The sequence below is a fragment of the Xenopus laevis genome, chromosome 5S, assembly GCF_017654675.1.
Source record: "Xenopus laevis strain J_2021 chromosome 5S, Xenopus_laevis_v10.1, whole genome shotgun sequence".
Classification (NCBI taxonomy): domain Eukaryota; kingdom Metazoa; phylum Chordata; class Amphibia; order Anura; family Pipidae; genus Xenopus; species Xenopus laevis.
Genome location: NC_054380.1, coordinates 19,149,184 through 19,167,159, shown reverse-complemented (window position 1 = coordinate 19,167,159; position 17,976 = coordinate 19,149,184). Strand labels below are relative to the sequence as shown.

General features: G+C 40.2%; 1 protein-coding gene across 4 annotated transcripts in view; it reads right to left on the bottom strand.

Moving 5' to 3' along the window:
* Nucleotides 1-17,287, bottom strand: part of eml4.S (echinoderm microtubule associated protein like 4 S homeolog) — a 124,062-nt gene extending 106,775 nt beyond the window's left edge. For 2 of the 4 annotated variants that reach the window (XM_018264597.2, XM_018264599.2), the window contains exon 1: nt 17,016-17,287. In XM_018264597.2, the coding sequence (XP_018120086.1) occupies nt 17,016-17,133 (118 nt within the window). In that variant the 5' untranslated portion in view covers nt 17,134-17,287. The remainder of the gene's footprint in view (nt 1-17,015) is intronic. The other 2 variants (XM_018264601.2, NM_001096483.1) reach the window with 2 other exon arrangements.
* Nucleotides 17,288-17,976: the final 689 nt, after the last annotated feature.

Sequence of the window (17,976 nt, the reverse complement as noted above, 5' to 3'; positions counted from 1 at the left end):
AATTTTTTAACATAAATTGCCTGCAATAATAAAACAGTACCTTGTAATTGTTCCAAACTAAGCTAGATCGATCCACATGGATGCCAGGTATGGTGAACCAAATTACAGAAAGATCCCTTATCGGAAAGCACCGGTTTTAATCGTTTACACATTAAGGAAACCCTGTAGGTCTGTTTTGCCTCCAATATGCATCAAGTAAAAAAAGACTTTTATTACTACAGAAAAAAAAACTATGTATTTCCCTAATTCAGAGCTTTCTAGATAATGGTTTCCAGATAACAGATACCTGTAGTAATTATTTAGCTATGAATAGAACATATCAATATATTTATTGGGTGGAGGGATAATTATACCACTGAGAGGGGAGACAAAGCACTTAAAACTGGCAAGAGATATTCCAAATTGGCAGTCGAATCTGGCCGATTTTGACCCTCCTGCCCAACTATCTAATTGGCATGGCAGTTTCACCATCCTGATAAACTGACAGGACGACTGATGGATCAGACACATTTGAAAATGTCATATCTTGTCGTGTGTTGGCAAATGTCTGGTGCATCATTAGATGCTGTAATGAGGAAGAGTAATGGCTTCTCTTTACTTACTTCAGGTCTAGTAATTTGGCATGAACAAACTGAACAATAGGAGATAGCCAAATAGAACAACGGAATGCTTTTGGCAACACATGCGGCATCTGTTTCAACCCATGGTATGAGTGGTCAAATACCAGAGTGTCTTAAGGTGGCATTACAATCACGATCTATCTTGGAAAAGATCTTTCCATGAAAGATAGTTTGTTTCAACACATACGTGTAGTCAGATATACAGACAGAAACAATAGCATTCTACCTGTAGCCGATGATTCAGCACAGACAATGACGGATGTTCAGGTGCCTTCAAAGGCACCCAATCCACATTTTCCGGCCACCCCCCCATCAACGAGCCGGCCAATATCCAAGTCTTCTGTCAATATCAGTTGGCTCATCTCCCACCATCCACACACCAAATATTGTATGAAAACTTGTTGTGTACAATAATAAAGTAGTTCACAAAACATACGGCTCACCCACCGGGGGGGGGCAGCCTTTAATCTAACTTAGGTGAACAAATTAAAATGATAGAGACCAGCGTAGAGGGAAACATTGCATAAAACTTCTGTGTGGTCCTTGCCCTAAAAACAATTATTGTCAGACAGAACAATCCTTCAGCAGATATCATGTAGTTAGAACAACCATGTGAAAAATCAAATCTCTAAATTACATCTTAAATCCTGTTCAGAAGTCTGCTAAATCATTTGTGGAGGAGAAGTATCCAGCCATGATGGATTACAAATTAGATGCAACCCTATTTTTGGGGTACTCAGTCATCAATCACTGTATTATTTTTGTGCAAACTGTTAAGTGATTTTGGCTGTTTCAGTGAACCATCAAATGATTCTTCATCTCACTTAGCATCTGGCAATTGTAGAATAAATCCCCTTTGCAAAATAAAGGGGAGAAACCGCTCTGAAAATTTAGGTCTCAGGCCAAAATCTACCCCATGTATACAGATGCCAATCCGATCAGTGCTTACACCACCTTCATGAAAAAGGACTGAAAAACAAAAAATTACAAAAAACACAAAGAATAAAACTAAAGATAAATAGTAAACAGTCTTACAATAGTGATTCCATACTAAATTTGTCTTGAACTCCCCCTTTGAGACTCGAGACTGCATGCTGTGGACCCCATTAACGTAGGAATGCATGCTAGCTGGCAGGCGCAGAGGTGACATTCTGTTCTTTCCTTCGGGAATAGGTCAAGGTCACAAGAGTCTCTCAATGCTGTGGGTGCATTTATCACTGTAAGTATGCAGGGTTACTGAGATTTATTATCAAACAGACCATAGCACATGTGATACGGATCATTATAATAGAAGGTGGATTATAGGAGCAATTTTTAGCCCCTAGCATGGTACAAATACCAAGCATTCAGACACACTAATCCACCTTCCAGGCACCATTCAGGCAACCCTCAAAATTTTCTCCAGTGCTTATCATCATTATCTACATTGCTCTTAGTCAGGTGATTTTATCCTTCTTCCTACTTTTGGTGAGGCTCAGGCAGTCCTTCAGATTTAATAAATCTCACACATGTCTAAACGAGATCACTATGGCTTGATCCGTCTCTGACCAGATCTCATCCTTTATCTCAAGGCTGCTACTCCAAAGGTAAAAAGTCAAAAGAGACTGTTCTAAATGCACCAGGAAGGGTTCACCAGTACATACTCTATGGGTTTGCAGATACAAAAGTATTTTATACAGATCTTAATGACCAGTAATTTACAGTGGAGGTAACTCAACTAACGGAGTTGACCATACATGGGAAGGTCAGTCGTTTACAGACTTCAAAATGAAACAGGAGAAGTCAAGAAAAGACTGCTGAAATTCAACACTTACAATTTGGAATGTCTCAGCTACTGTCAAATTTACGAGCCAATAAAAGTTAGAACCTGAAAGCAGGGATGGTCACATTGTTTAAGAATTATGAGAGTTGAAGAGTTGAGGTTAGGACAGCAAGATGTCCATCCATATGTTAAAGGGAAAATATAAATCATACATACACATGAATTATGATCGTGAGTGCCTATCAATATCCAATATCATCTATTATGCAAGTATAAGTTTCTGTTTTTCACAGCACAAAATAGGTATCTCTTCTACAATACTTTTTGTATTTGTTTTTTTTTTTATTTGTTATTTTTGTTTTTCACAGCCAATTGATCCTTATAATATTAAAGACCTCCAGTTTTGCAAGGAAAACATACCAATGCATTCTTTCAGGTATTGAGACATTATACGTCAAAACATGGATTCAAAAAACAATTACAGTTCAGCAACGCATGGATGGCCACAGTTTGCCCAGCCAAAATCTACATAGACAAAGGCAATCATAGGCACTTAACTAAAAATACATTATTGAAGAGGGCAGCCCTACTTCTCTTCTGGGACATGCTGTAAAGTCTACTATGCCAAAATGCAAGGTGGCATCGGTTTCTCTTCAATCCCTGTTGTTCCCTTTGATTTTCTGGTATTGGACCTTGGCTGGTTCTTTGGATTTTGCGGTTTGTGACTTGACAAATTCTGTTTGAACATGACCTCAATTCTGCTTAATCCCTTGTCCACTGCTCACTTCTGTTGTGAGCCTTGGTCAGGACATGAATTCCTGCTGGTCAGAATCCAAAGCAAGAAGGTCCTCTGCAGGTGGTCACAGAAAAACCAGGGGACCCAGAAGTATGTTGGTGAAAAATGCTACCTAGAGGACCTTCGGCCTTGCAAAAAGGATCAGGCAGCCAGCTGGGGCTCTCCCATGGGGTCCTGCTCAATATACAATCAATTTACATAAACTATATGCACTGTCAAAAGAGTCAGTCCATATATAGATTGTTCCAATAGACATAAACAGTCTTTGAAAATGTAAACACAAACAATTGGGGGGGTGGAAATAATAATAAAATAAATGTAATACGATCAGAAATCTAAAAATGATAAAAAACTGAATTTGGTGAATTCCATGGAGGAGGAATGAGAGACAGTAGCCTAAAAGCCTAGTTGTCCTCACTTCTATATCTCTGCCTTTATTTCTACAGAAAATGGATTCCCAAAGTTCAGAAAATAGTGTCTACCTGATAAGATGTACTCGTGATGCATGCACAAACGTAGGATTATATATGGAGAAGTAGAGTGAAGGGAGTACACATGTAGTGAAGAGCTACTATTAACCATGACAAACCAAACCCCATAAAATGAGAGAATTTAGCAATAAAAATGACTGCCATTTGCTACATCTCGTCCTTTCTCTTGCAATGGCAACAGATGTCCCCTTCAATCTGCCATCTTTGTGCAGTCATGTAGTTTTCATAGAACAAAGGGGCATTAACACCAAAACATAAAAATAACTTTGGATTATACAGGCCTGTCCAGCAACTGGAAACAAGTTATTGACATCAACAGTCTTAGTAAAAATTGTATTTTCGTCCATATAGGATGATAGGATAATAGGATGGGGGGGAGGCATGTATTCTCTCTGTAGTGAGCATGACAGATTCCTGCAATAAAACAAGTTGTAAAATCATTTTTAACTGCTTTGAATATTATATTTTAATGTATATAAATCAATCTTTTTTTTATTTTCTTGAGTTTAAGTGATCCTTTAAGTGAATATAGGAAGGAAAGTGGTAGTAGAGAGTATTGATCAGACATGTCCTGACATCTGATCCACTGCAATCAGTATGAACAATTCCCTCTTGAGCCTATCACATTTCCAAATTTACATTTAACCCCATGTTTCCATTTTCTCTATGATATGCTAAGAATAACAATAGCAACACAAAGGTAATCACTATTAGAAATTGAATTATTTGATTAAAATGGAGTCTATGAATAAACACCATAAATTATGGAAACAATAGTGTGATTTTCTAGAGAATGAAGGACAATTAAGAAGGGGGTGACAGTATTAATTTCTTTATTATTATTATTATTATTATTATTATTATTATTATTTATTAACTAATAGGGTAATAAAAAATTTTGGTTTTTTTTCCTCTTTCTTTCTTTGTTGTTTATTTTTCTTTTTTATGTATTTGTGCATACAGATAAATGTATTTAATGAGCTGTGACGACCATACAATGAGAAAACATTTATTGCTGTATTGTTTTGTTATATGTTGTACTCTTTGTTTTAACAAAAAAAAAAAACCGAATAAATAAATTAAATATAAAATGGAGTCTACGGGAGGTGGCGTTCCCGTAATTTCTAGCTTTCTGGATAACTTATCTCATACCTGTATAAACAGTACATTTAACAAGAAAAAAAATATTCTGGTTAGAAGGATTTATTAACCCCAAGGGCTTACACACTTCTCTACAATATGTCATCAATAAATAATATGTTTCCAATAATCGGTATGATTTATGATGCCTATAAATTTGGAAATCTTAGGTTAATAAATCCTCTGAATTAATAAAATAAAAATTTTTCTTAATGTCAAATGTACTATTACAGGTATGGGACCTGCTATCCAGAATGCTCAGCACCTGGGTTTTTCCAGATAACAGATATTTCTGTAATTTGGATCTTACTAGAAAATCATGTAAACATTAAATAAATCTAATAGGCTGGTTTTGCCTCCAATAAGGATTAATTATATTTTAGTTGGGATCAAGTACAATATGCGGTTTTATTATTACAGAGAAAAAATAAATTTTGATTATTTTGATAAAATGCAGTCTATGGGGATGGTCTTTCTGTAATAAGGAGCTTTCTGGATAGCGGGTTTTCAGATAACAGATCCCATAACTGTACTATTATCAATGGAACATTTTAGAGAAGTTTAGAAACCTTAGGGTTATTAAATAGTACGAAAATAGTAAGAAAATATATGCTTGTAGGATTTATATTACAATTTATGGGAAAATCTCAACAGAGGCAGGTTCTGTATATAGATGTTTATAATGGTAGGCAAATGGTAGGAAACGGATATCCAATATATAAAATTAGCTTTAATTTCCTTGGAGAAATTGAAAAAACAAAAAAAAACAAAAAAAAAAAAAACACTATCTTCTTAAAATGATACTGTCATGGGAAAAAAAATTTTTTTTCAAAATGAATCCGTTAATAGCGCTGATCCAGCAGAATTCTGCACTGAAATCCATTTCTCAAAAGAGCAAACAGATTTTTTTATATTCAATTTTGAAATCTGACATATTGTCAATTTCCCAGCTGCCCCAAGTCATGCGACTTGTGCTCTGATAAACTTAAATCACTCTTTACTGCAAGTTGGAGTGATATCACCCCCTCCCTCCCCCCCCAGCAGCCAAACAAAAGAAAAATGGAAAGGTAACCAGATAACAGCTGCCTGGTAGATCTAAGAACAACACTCAATTGTAAAAACCCATGTCCCACTGAGACACATTCAGTTACATTGAGAAGGAAAAACAGCAGCCTGCCAGAAAGCATTTCTCTCCTAAAGTGCAGGCACAAGTGACATGACCAGGGGCAGCTGGGAAATTGACAAAATGTCTAGCCCCATGTCAGATTTCAAAATTGAATATAAAAAAATCGGTTTGCTCTTTTGAGAAATGGGTTTCAGTGCAGAATTCTGCTGGAGCAGCACTATTAACTGATGCATTTTGAAAAAAACATGTTTTCTGATGACAGGATCCCTTTAAAGGAGAAGGAAAGCTACGGAGGCATTTTATTGCCAATAGATTAGCTGCAATAGTGCAAGCTAGAATGCTATATTTATTCTGTAGAATGTTTTTCCATACATGAGTAAAAAGCTCTAGAAACTCTGTTTGTTTAGGATAGGAACTGCAGTATTAACATGGTGTGACATCACTTCCTGTCTGAGTCTAGCCCTGCTCTGGGCTCAGATTACAGTAGAGAAGGGAGGGGTGGGGGGAGAGGAGCAAACTGAGCATGCTCTTGCCCAGGGCAATGAGGTTTAAGCTGAAGGCAGGAAGTCTGATACAGAAGCCCATGAGTACACAATAGTAAAGAAATGCAGTGTTTCTTTTGACAGGGGACAGCATTACTTTGGGGGTTTACTGGTATATTTAGATGGACCTTTCTGATAAGGCTTACTTCGTTTTAACCTTTCCTTCTCCTTTAAGGTATGAAGATCTAAATTACAGAAAGATCCGTTATCTGGAAAACCCCAGGTCCCAAGCATTCTGGATAACAGGTCCCATACCTGTATATCATTCCTGATATCAAGTTGCTTACACACTAACCTCCCTGACTGAGGGAGATATTTGGTAATGCCCCCCTAAACTCTTATAAGCTTGCATCTAGGATGCCCAGAAATACAGGGAGTTATAGTTATAAGATTGTCAATCGTCTCTTTTCTTCTGTGATGGCATTTCTGAATAGCTGTGAATAGTGCATTGTATTAATTATATATGCCGGACAGACATTTGTTCTGCTATGCCTTTACATTTTGTACTATATGTACTGTATAGAGCTGTGCTCCTCTGTATTCTCACTTTAATGGCTTCCGTTTACCTGGAGGTGTATATTAAAGAGGAAACAGGCCAAATGTTTAGCTCTCTGTTCATTTCTATGGGATTTTTAATCGGTATTTATCAAAACATGAAAGTCAAAAGTTCACCAGTTGATAAATACAACTTTAAAAATCCCATAGAAATGAATGGAGAGAGGCGATATTTCACGCTAGAGGACTGTGCTGATCTCTAACTTGACTCTTAGATAAATATACCCGATTGACTGCATTACCAAGCACAAGTGGCACCGGACAACCAATTCCTACCACTGCATCATATATACAGTTGTACGACTTTACCTACATTAAAAAACATTTACGTGCACAACATACAAATATTATGTTCATTAGTTTGCAAAGGGGGGGGGGGGGGTTAGCTATAAATACACATACATAGCTTTCATACCACAGGGATATGCAGAGAATATATATTTCTACCATAAACCATACAGTTCTTTTTTTTTTCTGCAAATATGATGGGGGAATTTCTCAGAAACGCAAACAAATCTTTTTTTTTTTTTTTTTAACTCGAATCTCATGCAAGATTCCTGGAAAAACACATTTTAAAGATTTACACACGTGTATCGCTTCCAACGGACTGAAAAAGTTACAGCCAAACATGCACATTTATTTTGCTGTGTTTCGACCGTGTACACAAGGAAACCTTGTACAGGTACGGGACCCATTATCCGGAAACCCGTTATCCAGAAAGCTCAGAATTATGGATAGCCCATCTTCCGTAGACTCCATTTTATCCAAATCTAAATTTTTAAATATTTATAATAAAACAGTACCTTGTATTTAATCCAATCCTTATTGGAAGTAAAACCAGCATATTGGGTTTATTTTATGTTTACATGATTTTCTAGTAGACTTAAAGGAGAACCTCCCACAGTGAAAAGTCCCCACTGACCCCCTCCCTGCCTCCCCACTGCTAAGTGTTACCACAGAATTGTGTCCACTGTAAGAGTGAGCGAAGCGGCCCGATTTTCCGGCGCTTCAGTAATCTTCGGGTCTTGTTCCTTCCCTTCAGCAATTTCCGTCAGTTCCCGGCGCATGCGCAGTTGTCACAAACTGGAAGATTGCTCCAACTGCGCATGCGTCAATACAGCGCTCACTTTACAAAGATTACTGAAGCGCCGAAGATGGTGCCCGTGAGCTCCGCTGCGCTCACTCTGCATGTGCAGTCGGTAATCCTACAGGGGACACGATTCTGGGGTTACACTTGGCAGGGAAGGGGGCAAAGGGGAGTTATCACCGGGGGGGGGGTTGAATTCTGCTTAAAAGGGATACTGTCATGGGAAAATATGTTGTTGTTTTTTTAAAAACGCATCAGTTAATAGTGCTGCTCCAGCAGAATTTTGCACTGAATCAATTTTTTTATTCAATTTTGAAATCTGACATGGGGTTAGACATATCAGTTTCCCAGCTGCCCCCAGTCATGCGACTTGTGCTCTGATAAACTTCAGTCACTTTTTACTGCTGTACTGAAAATTGGAGTGATATCACCCCCCTCCCTCCCCCCCAGCAGCCAAACAACAGAACAATGGGAAGGTAACCAGATAACAGCTCCCTAACACAAGACAACAGCTCCCTGGTAGATCTAAGAACAGCACTCAATAGTAGAATCCAAGTCCCACTGAAACTGATTCAGTTACATTAAGTAGGAGAAATAACAGTCTGCCATCCTAAAGTGCAGGCACAAGTCACATGACTGGGGCAGGTGGGAAACTGATAATATGTCTAGCTCCATGTCAGATTTCAAAATAGAATATAAAAAAAAAAAAAAAAAAAAAAAAAACAGTTTGCTCTTTTGAGAATTGGATTTCAGTGCTGGAGTAGCACTATTACTGAAAATAGGTTTTCCCATGACAGTATCCCTTTAAAAGGTATAAAGATCCCAATTACGGAAAGAACAGTCATCCGGCCAAGCCAAGGTCCCGAGTATTTTGGATAACAGGTCCCATGCCTGTACCGATGACTAGCAATTGTGTATTCTTATTTCTACACCCCCAATATGTTCTACTGAGCTTTAGAGTGAATTATACACACACTTGTCCCAATGGAGCTTACAGCCATTGGAGCTTTCAGTCAATGGAGCTTACAGCCATTGGAGTTTACAATCTATTCTCCCCTAGTGAAGGCACAAGCAGGCACACATAATGCCATCAGAAGTCAATTAAGCAAGCAGACAAAGAATATAAAACACCTTCCACTGTACATAAAAATATAGTGCAAATATTTGCCGAACATATACTCCTTCAGGCAAACAAAGACCCAAATATGAATGCTGTCTTTGTTCTGAGCACACAGATATCAGATATGCACAGGTGAGATACATATATACACAGGGAATAAACTTGAAACTTTACCAAACGCACTCAGTCAAATTCATATTCTGCTCATACTTTTCAATGGGTTTACAGTCACAAACATTTTTGAAAACCTGCAAGCTAGATACTGGAGTTTTGCACTTGTTTTTAGAATTTATTTTTATTGTTAGAGCAACTTTTACATTCAAATTTTTGAGCCTTAAAGCAAAAGAAATTGCCATAAAAATTTGAGCACAGATACATCAGTTATAAAGAGATTGAAAACCAGCCTAGGCCAATCAACTCCTCTGTGTGTTGTAAAAAAAAAAAAAAGTCAGCAAAGAGCTCAACAAATGTCAATTAAACCACAAAAAGGTGTGTGTTCCATCCTGACCAAACTCATAACTCAACGGATCTGAATTAACCCAAAACACAGATTAACCATCTTGATTCCATAAACTCTAAAGCAGGGGTAGCAAATATTGCAAAATAACTGCTGTCATTGGCCATTTGGTAGCCCCTATGGACTGGCAGCCTATACGAGACTCTGTTCGGCAGTACATCTGGTTTTTATGCAACCAAAACTTCCTTCCAAGCCTGGAATTCATAAATAGAAGAGAGGAATCACTTGATACAGGGTATTGTACCCGAAACATGTCGTGTTTGCCACCACTCGGAATTAAAGTTTTTTTGCAGTAATTCTGCTGGAGTTCCTTTTCCTTCTTCAATTTTGGACCTTCTTTGAGGCCACTGGAAACAACATCGAAGGGGTGTTAAACTTACAAGCAACTGGCTGAGGATCACTGTTCTATAAAAACCTTTGCTAAACTGATAATGAACGCTCCTTTCATCCAGGTTAAATGGATGTTCCCTTCTCACCTGCATCAAGCAAGAATTTACAGGTATTCATAAGGCACAGGCCATGAGAAATGTTTCACCCCCTCAAGTTAAGATAATAACTGCTTTTCAAAGAATCACCTATATGAGGGGTCCCCAACCTTTTTTTTTTTTTTTACTGAGCCACATTCAACTGTAAAAAGGGTTGGGGGGCAACTCACTCCAGGGGTGCCAAATAAGGGCTGTGATTGGCCATTCAGTAGCCCCTATGTGGACTGGCATCCTACAAGAGGCTTGATTTGGCAGTACACATGATTTTTATACAACTAAAACATAATAAATATCTAAATGAAAAGCAAGAAACAGGAGGGTAAAGTAGACAAGCTGTTTGTATACACGGGCTTGAGGGCTACTGATCACCACCTAAAGGTCTACTGGAAGATCCCAATCTACCTTTTGGACAGCCCTGCTTTAGATGATGCACTTGATGCTGGTGATCACTTCCACCTGTAAGTGTAAGTATGTTTGTGTTTTTTTTTTACACCTTTGTGTAAAGCCTCTGCATAACACAATAAAGGCTAAATTAATAAAAAAAAAAAAAATATATAATATATATATATATATATATATATATATATATATATATATATATATATATATATATATATATATATATATATATATATATATATATATATATATATATATATATCGGTACTAGTGATGTGTGGGTCAGGGTTTTCCTGACCCGCACCCGACCCCAATCCTCCCTGCTCCAACCTGCGCCCGCACCTCCGGGGTCCTTTTATAGACCCGCCCCGCCGATGACGTCACAATGACCTCACAAAAGGGGTGGGCCGAGCAGACGCGAGACTATAAAACCAGACCGTGGAAGTCTGAAGCCGGAATTTGAGGTGGCGGGCAGGGAGAGCAGCAGAAGAGCTCAACCCGCACCCGCGAGGAGCAGTGCGAGGTCGACCCAAACCCGCCCGACCCGTGGGTATCGGGTTGGCCCGCATATCACTAACAGGTACAGAACCCATTAGAAAAATTATATAATATGCCCACTAAAAAGCCCCAGTACTCCAGGTAACTGCCTTAGAAAGTGCAGCTAGTTACTTATGTAACCTACGCTGTGTCTAAGATGTGGATTATTATTGCAGCTGATTTGTCCAAGAATTTATGAAACAACCCAATATGCCAGGTTATACGACTGTCTGTGTTGAGGGCTATAAGTCCTAAAGGGGTTTTATGTAATAAAAGGCATCATGCTTGCTCCCGGTCTAGGGTCGATTAGCAATCAGTGGTTTGAAAGTGAATCGGTGCAGTCTATATTACTTAAAACTGCTTAGTATTGTAATGCTGATTAACACACGAGGGAAGTGTCCCATGAGCCCTAATGTCTAAATGATCATTTCAAGGGGAACTGGATCAACATTAGTGCAATCTGGTTCCTACCTGGGTGGCACTACCCTGTAAAGATTTGCCATTGCATGGCTGCCCTTGTAAAATGATAATACTAAAGTGGCGGAATATACCCATATTTTAAACATAAGCAAAACAACCAGATCTTAAGCTGAAAACACATTCTTTTAATTTAGTTTGGTTATTTTAATTATAATGCAGTAACAGAGAAACTCTTTGCTTTCACATATGCCATCTTACCATTAATTAGCGGCGTTCTTTAACTAGTAATGAGCCCTGTATAAACATCCCCCTTCCTTCACCCTTTGTCATCAATGGTTTGGCTTCCAGACAAGCAGAAGTTCATGATGCTGGGGAGTGTGCACTGGTATTTAACAAAACAAGAATGTAGTAGCTTTAATGTCACTATAGCTATAGAATAACATATTTCTTAAAAAGATTGATAAAGCAAAAAGCCCGTTATGTTGAACGACGGATGGTGGTAATGCTACTCCTGTAAATATTATCCTACATGAAACCTGGAGCAAGCGTTCTAGTGGGTTTCTTAAATTTAAGGCCAAGAGAGGTCACTATGTGACTTGAGCCTGTGGATGAGGTCACCTCTCTTGAGCAATCATGGCTGCTGCCACGAGTATAAACACAAATACAGTAAGCACATAAATACATTAGCAATCATGTTTAACTGGACAGCAACTGGAAGTCTACTTGTACACACTGCATTTTTCATCACAGTGATTACCGATTTTAATGCTCTGTATGTTGTAAGCCAACAACCCCATACCAATTCAGTTTGTGACATGGAGAGGTTTTTTTTTTTCTTAAAGGAAAACTATACCCCCAAAATGAATACTTAAGCAACAGATAGTTTATATCAAATTGAATGACATATTAAAGAATCTTACCAAACTGGAATATATATTTACATAAATATTGCCCTTTTACATCTCTTGCCTTGAACCACCATTTCGTGACTCTATCTGTGCTGCCTCAGAGATCACCTGACCAGAAATACTACAACACTAACTGTAACAGGAAGAAGTGAGGAAGCAAAAGACACAACTCTGTCTGTTAATTGGCTCATGTGACCTTACATGTGGTTTGTATGTGTGCACAGTAAATCTTACGATCTCAGGGGGCGGCCCTTATTTTTTAAAATGGCAATTTTCTATTTATGATTACCCAATGGCACATACTACTAAAAAAGTATATTATTATAATAATGGTTCATTTACATGAAGCAGGGTTATACACATGAGCTGTTTTACTCAGTATCTTTTAATAGAGACCTACATGGTTTGGGGGGTATAGTTTTCCTTTAAATAGTTCAGTATAAATAGTGTTCTGGTTTTTTTCCCATTAAAACACATATGTGCAGTCGCATCCAGATGTCTAAGGAGCAGTGATCCCCGTTTCCTCTTACATTACCGTCTGCTAACAGCCCATCCCCAGCAGATATGAATGGCCCAAATGTAGGAAGCCATATGGGGTTTTTCTCTGCAAATATTTTTGAGCACAAGTCATGTAACTTGTGCTCTGATAAACTTCAATCACTCTTTACTGCTGTACTGCAAGTTGGAGTGATATCAAACCCTCCCCTTCCCCCCCCCCCAGCAGCCAAACAAAAGAACAATGGGAAGGTAACCAGATAACAGCTGCCTGGTAGATCTAAGAACAACACTCAATAGTAAAAACCCATGTCCCACTGAGACACATTCAGTTACATTGAGAAGGAAAAACAGCAGCCTGCCAGAAAGCATTTCTCTCCTAAAGTGCAGGCACAAGTCACATGACCAGGGGCAGCTGGGAAATTGAAATGTCTAGCCCCATGTCAGATTTCAAAATTGAATATAAAAAAATCTGTTTGCTCTTTTGAGAAATGGATTTCAGTGCAGAATTCTGCTGGAGCAGCACTATTAACGGATTCATTTTGAAAAAAAAAAAAAAAAAAAAACTTTCCCATGACTGTATCCCTTTAAGCATATTATAAAGGCAGAAGGACACATACAATACAGATAATACCGTACAAGCCAAGAGGTGGAGAATCCGGCAACTTTGCTGCAGCTACAGATTGCAACGTTTAGGAATCATTATTTATGATATCAACATAAGGATGGCGTCACAGTAAAAGCGGCCTGCTATATTGATCTGAAGACGGCAGACCAAGTTGTCATCTGACCAATCAGTTTACGGAGGGCAAAATCTCACCCCAAAAAGGAGTAGATCTGAATGGAGGTGAGGAAGACCTGTGGATCCTCTCACGTGTGTGTGTGTGTGTGTGTGTGTGTGTGTGTGTGTGTGTGTGTGTGTGTGTGTGTGTGTGTGTGTGTGTGTGTGTGTGTGTGTGTGTGTGTGTGTGTGTGTGTGTGTGTATATATATATATTGCACAAGAGACAGTTCTCAAACTGCTAAAATAGCAGGGTGGGCTTTTACAACTAAGGTTATAAACATGCGAGAAGGTTCAGCAACCTCAGCAAAAAGTCCAAGCAAATTTGGGAACATGTGGCTGCTATTATGCTGGCCACACATAGGTTGAGCTGCACAAAATGCCCTTTTCAGCCTAGTCTTCCAGTAGCAGTTTAAAAATAACAACCCCAACGGTTGGACATCCAAATCGATCGATAGGGGCCATATGCCGACAGCACTGTAACAGTGACAATTCTTGGACAGTACCGTCCACTATGGTGAACATTAAATTGTGATTACCTTCTTAAAATAACAACCAGCAGTTGCAGCAAGATTCACAGCGAGAACGAACATACCAAAACCTTATAAATATGGCATAGGGAGTGAGTTGCTTCTTCCGCAGATGCCGAGGATACCTGAATCAAAGGTGTCAGGATACACCAGTAACTCCTGCGGCACAAGCGTGTAAGGACAATCATAAAAGGGATACAATGTATACAGAGAAAGGAGATACTTGTACAGTGCAGAGGTTTTATTTGCTTTATTTACCTTCCACTGTCGCATTCTGCTTCCATAACCTTTAAGCAACAGCTTCCATATTATGCCCAGACCCTAACTTAAAGTGGACCTGTCACCCAGACACAAAAATCTGTATAATAAAGGTCCCTTTCAAAGAACATGAAGTCCAATTTTTATTTAAGTATTCATAGCTGCTGTGCTCATTTAAAAATCTCAGCTGTCAATCAAATATTGTCTGCCACTCCTCTATGCCCTGGGCATAGAGGCGGTACAGATAATTACTTTCACCACTTCCTAGATGTCACTGCTCTCCCCACATTCCCTTCACTGTTTAATTGTGTAGCCAGGACATGGGGATGGACACCAGGTCCCCCATTCTGGTGCACAAACAAGATTAGGAGATGATACAAGGCTTGTCTTGTGCACAAAATGGCTGCTGCCTGCTTGTTATAATTATGAATTCCCAGACTGATTAAAAAAATCCCACACGAACCAGATCCACAATCAGATCATCCCGATATCGCCCACTTCAATGTGGCATATCGGGGAGAGCGGATGAGCGGATCTCTACGTCTATGGCCACCTTTAATGTGGCCCTACATGGGCAGATTAAAGTTGCTGATATAGTTCCTTTATGGTAGCCATAGAAGCAAAGATTTATCTTTGGTGAATGACAATTTTAGTGCAATCCAACCAATCCATCAAATGATCCCGTAGTTAGTGGGAACCGAACAATTGTACATTTTACGATTTTTCGTCCGACATTGGTCAAAAAAATTAATCGGCCTAGTTAAAAAGATTTTCATCGGTCACAGTGAAATCTATCTATGTTTGCAGGGCCAAGCTTGCAGCTACCCTCAGTTTTCCTGGCTTCAACTAGACAATATTGCTTGAAATGGTCTTTAGTTAATGGACAAATCGTACATTTAAACGATTGTTTCAAGAAAATCGTGGTCTCACGATAACGAAAAGATCTTTTAAAAATCTGTACATCTATTGCCATCTTAGACTGATTCTGCAGCTTATCTGCCAGTGTATGGGGGCTTCGGAACGGTCTCCCTGATCAATATCTGGCCAAGATATTGATCGGGGAACTTTGATTTTTCTGCCGATATGCTCACCAACGGCAGGGCAATATTATCAGATTACAATACTATGAATGGGCTCAGACGGGTCGCAGGACCGCATCAACTAGCCGACACGGTCCTGGATCACACAAAAAAAAAAATCAAACTTGACCAATTGATATCTGCCGTTTTTTTGGCCTGATATCGATCGGGAGGACCCATCTGGAGCCCCCACACATGGACAGATAAACTGCCGAATCCGTCTAAAGGACCCATATCAACAGCTTTAATCTGACCATGTATGGCCACCTTTAGACAATCGAATCTTGACAGATATCATGAAGTGCAACCAAATAAATGAGATTTTTAAGCTCGGTGAATGTGACGTGCAATGCCTTAGCATGACTGAGTCACGTTGTTATTAGTAAACAAATATCGAGATCCCTAATAACACTAGGGGCGGGATCAAGCACAATAATAAAAGAACAAAACCTTGTCTATATGTTCGGTTCCGTGCAGTGGAAATAATCTGCCTTACAAATGGTTTGCCCTGAAGGTGGGCAAAATGGGTAGAGACATGTAGCAAATCAACACTTAGGACAGGACGGGCACATGCCGACCCCCCGAATCACTGAAACAGTGAAGGGTTTGCACGGGCCAACATGATGCTCTGGCAGATGAAACTGACCAACATCCAGGGTACTATGGAGAATGAACTTCTAACCAGAAAATAATAGGGAGCATATGTATTTGTTTCTACTAATGGGGGCCCTGCTGCTTTATAGGGATCCCAAATCACCCACATTAAGTAGAAGGGCACCCTCAGTGCAACAAAATAAATGTTATAGGGGGATCCCGGCAATGTCTGCAGCACCAGGAGCCCAATGCATTGAGGGGCTTTTTGGCATCATTATAAAGAGACACAGACCCTCCCAGGGAATTAGGAACAGTTGGCAGCTGCACCTCTTTCCTTGACCAATGAGAGAGCAGGAGAAAAGCAAAAGCACTACAGGTAAGAGATCTATTATCCAGAGAGTCCCTCAGTATCACCACCTCCCAGCTGCTGCACTACAATCCAACCTGTGGCTGCCCAGATACTGACAGAGGCAGAACTAGGGTAGAGGCGCAATCCTTGTTGGACTACATCTCCCAGCATCCTCAGCACCACAACAGCCTACTAACAGCAGGCTGCACATCACTGAGATCGACATTGGAGTCAAACAAACAATATAAATAGGTGCTCTTTAGTTCAGATCAGCTGATTCTCCCCCACCCCGACCCAGGGGTCCCTATGAAGCTGGGAGCCCAAGAGAAAGGCATGTGGGCAGAGGCCGGCACTGGGAGCAGCATAAGGAGAGGGGAATTGTAGTTGAAGAGCAGCAGGTTGGACCACCCGGGCCCCTCACTCACCCAGGCTGCCGGCGAATCCGTCCATTTTCTGCAGCTGGGCTCCACGCGGCTCCGGTTGAGACTGACAGGAAGAGGCGCCTTCCCGGACGTGGCTGAGCTGGGGGTTCTCTCCTCTCATTCAGTCAATCCGCGGGAAGAGGAGGCCGTGTCACTAGCCTCTGCTACCGCTGCTGTGTCTCGGGGGACGGACACTATATGGCTCCCCGTGCGCCTGCTCCCTCCTCTCTCTCTCTCTGCCACTCTCTTGTTGCTTCCCCTGCCTGTCCAACGCCACGCCCACCTGCCTCACTGCGCCAATCCATTGCCTTGCCCTACACCACGCCCACCTCCCCTCGCTCCGCTGTAATCTCCTGCCGGCCTCCCGATGAAACGCCCACTTCGCGCTTTTTTTTTTTTATTCAACAAGAGCTTTATTGTTACCACAACAACGCTAACATTTCGTTCTATACGATGAGAGAGGCACAGTAGTCATTGACACGTGTGGCTCGAAAGCCCAATCCGCAGCAGGCCTGTGTCTGATAGTAATTAACCATTTCCCTCGGGGAGAGTCAGCTCAGTAGTAGTGGTTACATGTATCGGGTTCCATGAGGTAACTTTTATGGATAAAGGGATGGCGTGAGGCAGGTGCGTGTCTCTGTTACAACTGGTAATGGGGTCGCCCCCTTGAGTCACTTTCTTTTCCTACACTGGGCAAAGTTACACCCGGGCAGCAACCCTTGCCAACCAATCAGACATTTGCTTTTGCTGTTCTACCTGCATCTGACTGGAAATATAATCCCTGATTGGTTGCTATGGGTTGCCAGGCAGATTCAAATCCGCCTAGTGAAGGTCCTGAGCTTTGATCATATTATAGGTGAATTCCTATTGGATGTGCCCCTCTGCCCAGCCCCCACTGCCTCTTGCGGTACCCCTTGTACTGATTACACACCCAATAGTGCAAGTAACAATAAAGGGCTGTGCT